The 9,497-nt window shown below is 36.1% G+C and overlaps 1 protein-coding gene across 1 annotated transcript in view; it reads left to right on the top strand.

Moving 5' to 3' along the window:
• The window catches only part of LOC107694148 (protein lin-7 homolog A-like), a 51,221-nt gene that overhangs the window by 28,023 nt on the left and 13,701 nt on the right, over positions 1-9,497 (top strand). The window contains exon 3 of the mRNA XM_016493752.1: positions 2,876-2,947. Within this exon, the coding sequence (XP_016349238.1) occupies positions 2,876-2,947 (72 nt within the window). The remainder of the gene's footprint in view (positions 1-2,875; positions 2,948-9,497) is intronic.

Here is a 9,497-nt window from a genome sequence, read left to right as displayed (position 1 = left end):
ACCTAGTGCTGGGTTTGTCCCTATTTTACCCAGCACTGGGTTGTATTTAACCCAGCATTTTTTAGAGTGTGGATAAGCTAAAAAAAGCATTAAAATGCAATGACACCTACATCGTCATCGCATCAGTGTGCCACTGATAAGGCTGCATGACGCACACCTAAAATTCGAATGCAACGTTTTTGCATTCGAATGTGGATTTTTCTTTTAAATTCGACGAATATTCGAAATTTGAATTTTTTTTTGATAGCTCTACTAAAGGCCATCCGATAGCTCCTGCCTGTTGTGAAGATTTAAAGTGAGTGGTTTAAAGTCAGTCGGCAGAGCAACAGGCATAGAAAGAGAAGGTTTTTTATCTAACTAATCTCTCAGGAGGTTAGTAAAACAGCTAAAGATTCTGCCCAAGGTGCAGGAGGACAGATTAAAGAGAAAATTGTTATTTAGAGGAGAGAGAGCTGGAGCTTCCTGTAGCACCAGCTGCGTTTCAGAGGCGCTGGTTAATGAGATAAACATAGGTTCTTCAAATCCTCAAAGGACCTCAAGCTAATAGTCTCGTCCCTGGGTGGTGTGAATGCAGATATGGGCTCTGTGCACGCACCTGCTTGTGAAAATATAGAACCGGTGATGAAAGATGTTGCATGTGTTGCATTTTAGAAAGGAGTCTGTGGCTAGAACTGGATTAAGCTCTCTTTACAAACTATTTAAAAAAGTGTAAAGGTAGAAACTGAATAAAGCATAAATCTAAAAATAATTTATGCCAAAATGTCAAACAAACCGTTTTTGGTCATGTAGACCAGTGACGCTTTAGCTTTTTTTAAATTCTCATTGTCGCCATACATTTGAACACCACAGTAACAGAAACAAACTATTGCAAGTACATAAACACAGGAGATCTCAGGCATGTGTGTGTGTGTGTGTTTTGTGCCATTAAAGGAATAGTTCACCCAAAAATGTGAATGGAAATTAAATAAAAAATGATTCAGTTTCAGGCCATTAAAGATGTAGATGAGTTTGTTTCTTCATCGGAACAGATTTGGAGAAATGTAGCATTTCAACACAATGGATCCTCTGCAGTGAATGGGTGCTGTCAGAATGAGCAGATAAAAACATCACAATAATCCACACTCCAGTCCAATCAATCATCTTACATCTTGAGATATGAAAAGCTGTGTGTTTCTAAGAAACAATTCCAACATAATCTATAACATAAGGCTTCATCCAGTGGAAAAAGTCTATCCCTTGTTTTCCTAAGCTATATTATCAATAGAGGACTCATATTTTAGCCAAGCCATGGTTTGAAGTTAAAAACACCTTAAGAGGGATAGTGATGAAAAAAAAATGAAAATGTTGTCATTATTTACTCACCCTCATGTCATTCCAAACCTGAGTTTCTATCTTATGTTGAACTTAAAATAAGATATTTTGAAGAATGAGGGTAATCAAACAGTTGATGGTCCCCATTGACTTCCATAGTATTTCTTTCCCAACTATGGAAGTCAATGGGGACCAACCACTGTTTGGTTTATGTACAACATAAGAAAGAAACTTATACATGTTTGGAACGACATGACGGTGAGTAAATTATGGCAAAATGTTCAATTTTGGGTGAACTATTCCTTTAATGATGAATTTGTTTATTACAAAAACACTTCACTGGAGTGTGGATTACTTGTGGATAGCGCTGCTTTTATCAGCTGTTTGGACTCTCTTTATGACGGCACCCATTCACTGCAGAGGATTCATAGGTGAACAAGTGGTGTAATGCTGAATTTCTCCAAATTATTTATTATTATTTAACTTAATTATTATTTTTAACTTATTTTCCAGCGATATCGTCGACTTGATTGCACAGATACTATTTAAACTGAACTGAGCTCACTGAATTCAATGATGAGCTGCCTTTAACTGAAATTTGAGTGTTTACTATTGTCCTTTTGCAAAAATTTACTGCTACACTATTTTCCTATTTAATACTGTAAAGCTGCTTTGACAATCTGTATTGTTAAAAGCACTATATAAATAAAGGTGACTTGACTTGATAAATCTTTTCCAATGAAGAAACAAATTCTTCTACATCTTGGATGAGACTGAGTACATTTTCAGAAAATGTTTATTTTTGGGAGAAATATTCCTTTAAGGTGCGGTCACATTTACCTTTGTATGGCGAAATGCAGTCATCTCAATAGGAATCCACACGATAAGGAATTTTGTTTTAGGGATAGATGAAAAATTTCTCCATGCAAATTTCACATCAGATGTAAGTTTCCATGAAATTCACTGCTTATACAAGCATAAAGCTGCTTGATTTAGAAGTTACCTTTGAGTAAGCAGTGCTTCATACATCGCTACACTATTGACATTGGACCTTCTTTCCCAACAAAATTTCACCAAAGTTTTGCTAATATGACCTTCGAACCAGATGCTATCATTCAGGTAGCTTTCTCTGCCAAGACAGTTGTTGACCTAAAAGAAAAAACTGACCATAGGAGAAGTAACTTTAGAGAGAAGTTACCCTATTGCCCACTATAGCACCCCCTGTGTCCACATTGAGAATGCAACATGTTCTTGTTTTGCACATTATTGCGTTCTAAAGAATTTCATTTCAGAATGTTAAATCAAGCTTTGTTTTGGGCTTTTATCTAAGAGCAAGGTCAAATATTGAACCATTTACTAACAAATGGGCACTGTTTTGCTTTTTAATTACATAAATCACCAGTTTATCTGCAATCTATTACATATTCTACAAATAAACCTGGCTGACTTGAATTTGTAATGTCTACTGTTGCAGAATGCCTCACTGCTATTTATCCATGTTTTTCATAATTTTGATAAATGTAGAAGAACTGAAACAGATTTTTTGTTCTCTTTATTTTAATAGGTCTATCAATATATGCATGAAACAATAACAGTGAATGGCTGTCCAGAGTATCAAGCACGTGCCACAGCTAAGGTAGGTCTGACTTTATTCATTTCAAAAAAGCACCTACCCTAATGTTTCTGTATTAAACATATAATTATATATAAGCTAGACTAATAATAAAAACCCTTTTCTGTCGTCTAATGAGCAATGAGATGAAACCCGTTAAATAAGAACATTTTCAAATGTGTTTCTCCGCAAACTGTCTTGATTTGATAAACACAGTCAGCAATTAGCCAGACCTGCATGCAAACACTTGCCAGTTGCTCTTCAGACACTGTTACTGAAACAGCATTCATTTAGATTCATACTGTGTGAAGAGTGCACTCTTGTGAGAAAGAGAGGAGACATAAAAATGAGAGGGGAAGGAGGCAATAGAATTGCTGAGTACTGGATGAGCAGAAATGCCTTGCTGAATCTTTAGTGGGAGAATTTCAGCCACACTTCAAAACTGGTTTATTTTGGGATGAGTCACAATCTCCAGTAAAATGTGGTAATTTTTTTTTCCATCTATCAGTCTAGCTATCAGTCACTGCAGCTTGCAGATATCTCAGATTGACTTTAATTATATTTTGAGGAATAGACACTTTGCACACCTGAATGGTTGCAGGCAGGTGCGTTTGACAGATATGAATAAAAGAATAGGCCAAAGCTTGCAAATAACTCTCTTAAATCAGTGTTTTAAAACTTTTTCACATATAAGAGTTATATTTAGTTATATAATCACATATGCGAGTTATTTTTATATACACTACCGTAAGATTAAAAAAAAAAATGTTTTCAAAAGAAATCTCTTTTGCTCACCCTAGTGAAAAATAAATATACTAAAGTGTATTTGAAAAACATTTTTTACATGCTAAGTGTACTACAAATACATTTACTGTATATATTTATGTACTTAATAAAAATACCCTGCAATTGTGCTTTTACTATACTAAACTGGTATACTTAAAAGTCTGCTAAATTGGAACAACTAATTTTGTACTTAATGCACTTTAATTGTGTGGAAGTAGTGCTGAAGTCCAACTAAAGATACACTGAAGTATATTTAATTGTGCTAAAGTATACTTCAGGTACACTTTAAATATCTTGCATTTAAAGACTAATATTACTCATCATACAATCCTCATCAATAGTAATATTAAAACACATTTTAGGCTTAATATTAAGAAATATGCATTGTGCACAAGTACTACTCCAAATAAAGTTTAATTATAATTGGTATATCAGTAGCCTAAGTCTTGAGCGATATGTCAGTAAATATGTTAATAGATTTGAACTATACTTAATACGAAATAAAAGTATTTCAACTATTACTTTTTTAGGGCACTAAGGCTGTTAAAGTAAAAAAATAGTTTCACCTTTGTCCCGAGACTCCTGTTCCGTTTCATTCCTGCTCTGTTTTTTGAATAAAAGATTAAAAGAATCTTGACCCTGATTGGACGATCCTGAAACTAGCCTAATTATAGAGGGCTCTTTAAGATCGATTAGTCGACTTGTCATTCAAGCAACCCACCAACTGCTTGATTATGAAACTATGTACTGTACTTAAGCACATACAGGGTACAAGCAGATACATGCACCAATCGGCCAAATGTCAGAGCCCTGCCAGTTAAAGGCCACACTGCCGTCCAGAGAGTTCCACCCACTACTGTATCTCTCTCCGTGGGTGAACAGAGCACCAGACTCGTGCACAGTTACACCGTTAGACATTCACAATATACTCGGACCCTGCAATACCTTTTTTAAATAGCTCAATAGGCCGCACTTGTGGTTGTTCTTGTAATTGTGTTTTGATCCCAATTAGGCTTACATTCAGTGTAATAGTCTATTAATTATGCAAATCCGAGTGAAGACTTTCCTAGTTATTGAGGGCGTCCTTTGCATTTCAAATATCTGGGATGTTAAAATGTCTCCTGACATACACTAATGATTGTGTTTTAAGTGGTCATATTATAAGAAATCAAAGGTAACACTTTAGTTTAGGGACCAATTCTCACTATTAACTAGTTGCTTATTAGCATGACTATTATTAACACATTGGCTGTTTATTAGTACTTATAAAGCACATATTCTGCATGACCATATTCTACATCCCTAATCCTACCCAATACCTAAACTTAACAACTACCTTACTAACAATTAATAAACAGCAAATTGGGAGTTTATTGAGGCAAACGTCATAGTTAATGGTTTGTTAATAGCGAGAATTGGACCTTAAAATAAAGAGTGACCAAATCAAATTTTCAAAAGAATGTGTGTACTATGAAACAGACTGTAAATTTCAGAACAGAAAACTTCTTTCCTAGTCCAAAAAGACCATTGTTGAACATGACCGCCCACTTTTACACATCAAGGATGCCTATTCAGTGTTCAGTGACTTCGCCCACCCAGTCACAGCGAAGTATGGAGGAAGTAGGATAGATACTATTCATTAAAGCCAGGAGAAGATGTTTTATTCCAGTTGGTATATAACTAAGAATAATGTGCCCTTCATGTGCAGTTGGAAATATCATAATTTCGAATTACGCACATGAATGACCAAACAAAGTCATATTTACAAGTGGGAAACTCAGCATTCTAGATGATACATGAGTTGCCTAGTTGTGATGTTGAAAGGGGTGCACAGAAACACTGATCTACAATAAACATGAGCAGAAAACAGATCTGTAGTGAATTGTAATGAATGATTTTGCAAGTTATTTTAATTTTACATGCTGTTTCAGTCATTTTAAAGGTGTGATGTTTGGAACAGCTTATAGACAACAAATGAATGACCAAACAAAGTCATATTTACAAGTGGGAAACTCAGCATTCTAGATGATACATGAGTTGCCTAGTTGTGATGTTGAAAGGGGTGCACAGAAACACTGATCTACAATAAACATGAGCAGAAAACAGATCTGTAGTGAATTGTAATGAATGATTTTGCAAGTTATTTTAATTTTACATGCTGTGTTTCAGTAATTTAAAGGTGTGATGTTTGGAACAGCTTATAGACAACAAGCGTGAAGTTAATCACTTGACTCACTGCTTTATGTATTAACTGCTTTATGCATCACAAACATTTCATTTTAGGCTACTTCCACATTATGATTCCAATTTGTATGTTTGACATCTCGTAATAATGTATGCAAACAGTACAAGTTTTCCAGGTACACTTGAGGGCACCATGAGAGTAAGATAGAAACGCGCTGTTCCTGGCTCTGCGTAATGTGTAGAGTGATTGACTAAAGCTTATTTTTAAAAAGTAGAAGTAATGATGTTACTGCGTAATTTAACAATTTCATTAAGAAAATGGCAGATGCTTTACAATGTCACACTTCGTTCCAGCCTGCTTAAGGATATCATCTACTCAATTTTTGATAACATTTTACTAAAAAGCATGCTGGAAATCTCACATTCATTCCTTTAGGACAGGGGTTCTCAAAGTGGTCCATAACACATATGGCGCTTTTCCACTGCATGGTACGGCATGGTACGGTTCGGTACGGTTCACTTTTGGTTTTTTTTTCCACTGGGTACAGTACATGGTACTTTTTTCAGTACCACCTCGGTTGAGGTTCCAAGCAAACCGTACCGTTACCAAAACGTGACGTGTAAACTAACAACCAAAAAATGGCTGTTTCGTTGTCTGTTGAGGAAGTACAGACGTTCCTCTCGTTGATAGCAGAGGAGGGGATCCAGCGAGAGCTTGATGGGGCGACGCAGAATGAAAAAGTTTTTCAGGAGTCGCGGCAGTAGAGGTGTTAGTGTAAACTTTTAACCTAAATGTGCGCTGTTAGGCGCATATCCGAGTGTTTGTGCAGAGCGTGGAAGCTAAAGTGCGCTTAATACAGGACATGAAGGTGCCGGCGCAATCACATTTTCCCCCTAATAACAGTGAAAACAACCTAAAATACTGCATCATTTTTCCTCATATAGATAAGAGTAATAAAACATTCTACACTGTAAAGGGTCTACTTTTATTTGTGTACACTCACAACATCAACAAAATGCGGTATTTTTTTAAAATAAAGAAAACAAACAGGATGCGCCGTCTCGGTCTCCGGTCTGGAGCACGTTACAAAAAATGAAACTAAAGCCTATAGGCTACTTGGCTCACATACATAAGAAATATATCTATAGAAAACTTGAAATGTCTACTTTAAAAAGAAAGAATTCAAATCGAAACATCTCCATGCAAGCATCTCCATCTCAGCAGAGAACACTAGTTTAATAATAAATAATAAAAATATCTCCTTACTGTTATTTCAAGACATTCATTAATTTTGATGTTGCTTTGTGGCAAGTTTTATGCTTGCGCTTGAACGCAGAATAGGCTAGCGATCTATTAACGGGGCAGCCCCAGTTTTAATCCAGTCTTCCTTTGTTCTATAACTCTTCCAGCTGCACTAAAGGCGCGCTCTCTTCCACTGCCGCTGGCGGCGACACTAAACACCGTGAAGTATGGGAAGCCACACTACCCAAAAGTGGGACGAAACAGCGCGGTATTAAAGTGTTCGCGACCGACTCGACAGCGCAGAGAGGACGTGTTTACTAGCGCCACCGAACTGACAGCGCGGCGCGAACATTACTCTCCGCAGAAGTTCATGTTTTTTTCCTGCTTCATGTTTTTTTCCTGCATGTAACATAATGAAGAGTTATTACATTTCTTTAGCTTATTATCTTTCATATTACTACATGTAAACAGTAGTGTTAGCTACTTTGAAGCATGTATAGGCTATATTTAATAGTCACGTTCACAGCAGAAACTTCCATTATCCTCTTAGAATTAAAATATTTTATGGTTTCGTTCATCAAGGCATATTTTTTAAGTAAATTTTACATTTAAGGATATTTGTGTAACTGTGGCATATGATTATACTTGAAAAAAAGAGTAAAATGTACTGATACTTTTCTGTCAGGACATACATTTTCTCTTATGGAAATACGGAAATGAACAATGGTTTTACTATAGTAAAAGTGCAGTAACCATGGATTGATTGTCATTTTTTTAAACCCACAGTTTAACTATAAATATATGGCTAAAAGGTTAGTGTAATAAAATCATGGTTCATTTTAATGTGTTTTCCGATAAACCTAAAACACAATGCAGTGCAAAATTCAAAATACATCATATTGAATTTACATACACTGTCCCTAATTTTTAAAGAGTTTTTTTTAATTAGTTAAAATTTATTCATTTATTTAATTTGGAGTATAGAGAAAAGCCTTACAAACCGGCCATTGAGCCGCGCCGATGACAGGTCAGCGCGGCGCGAACACTTTAATACCGCGCTGTTTCGTCCCACTTTTGGGTTATATGGCTTCCCATAGTGAAGCTCTTGACAGTCGCGGTAGAGCATTATCTCGTGTTGTTTCTGACCAGCGCAGCACAGCTATATGGCAAGAAAATTGGCCTACTTAAAATTACGATTATAAAGTAGAATGTTCTCAATGTAGTAGTAGTAGTAGTAGTAGTAGATTATATAATAATAATAATAATAAGAAGAAGAAGAATACAATTATTAAAACTGTATTTTTAAAGGAATAATCACAATATTTGTTATTTTTACTTATTTATTTTAATTAAATTTTTCTTTATTTTTACAGTAAACCTCTGTCAAAATTGAAAGGAATTGTTAAATTTTAATTTGATTACATTTTAAAAGATTAAATTGTCAATGTTTTATGTTTGTAATAAATTATTGACATAGAAAAATTAAAACAACATACAATTTCTGAAATAAGTAAAACATTCCATATGGATATATTATTGTAAAAATTTTAATACAATTTTTAATTAATAAAATTAAAGACTTATAAATTCAACTTGACAACATTTAATTAACCCATTAAATTGGAATCCAGGAATCCTATGGCATTTAAGAGTACAAATTATATACTTAATCACTGTTTGTCACAACTGATACTGTGGAGGAACGAAGGAGTGCGGAGACAAAGGAGTTGAAGGAAAACAGTCTTTAATAGTCCGGGAACTGGGGAAAAACACAGGGTAGCCAGAAGACATGCACACGTAGCATCGGGATAAGACGTTTAACACAGCACGCTAGACACAGGAAACACTGGGCTTAAATACACGACTAAACGAGAGGATGACGAGACACACCTGGACTTAATGAAGCACAATAGGAACAGGGGCAGGCAGGAAACCAAATATGGGCATGTCACACACGAGGGAAAACTAGGTCATGGAAGGCACATGGGGAGAAAAACACAACACAGACAGTCCATATTTCTGACATATCACCCACCCCTCCCGGAAGGCGCATCCTTGCGCCGAAGAAACAACAGAAGGAGTGACGGTTGGGAACTTGGGAGGAGGCTCAGGAGGAGGACGGACACCCGGGAGGGGTCCAGAGTCCAGGGAGGTGACGACGGAGGGAGGAGCCAAGGAGGAAACAGGAGGAGCCAGGGAGATAATTTAATAATAATTAATGCATTTAGCAGACCCTTTTATCCAAAGAAACAGTGCATTCAGGCTATACATTTTTTACCAGTATGTGTGTTCCCTGGGAATTGAACCCACAACCTTTTGCACTGCTAACGCAATGCTCTACCACTGAGCCACAGGAACACA

The sequence above is a fragment of the Sinocyclocheilus anshuiensis genome, unplaced genomic scaffold, assembly GCF_001515605.1.
Source record: "Sinocyclocheilus anshuiensis isolate Anshui unplaced genomic scaffold, SAMN03320099.WGS_v1.1 scaffold1003, whole genome shotgun sequence".
Lineage (NCBI taxonomy): Eukaryota > Metazoa > Chordata > Actinopteri > Cypriniformes > Cyprinidae > Sinocyclocheilus > Sinocyclocheilus anshuiensis.
Note: the sequence above shows the minus strand (reverse complement) of the source record. Positions and strands in the feature narration are given on the sequence as shown.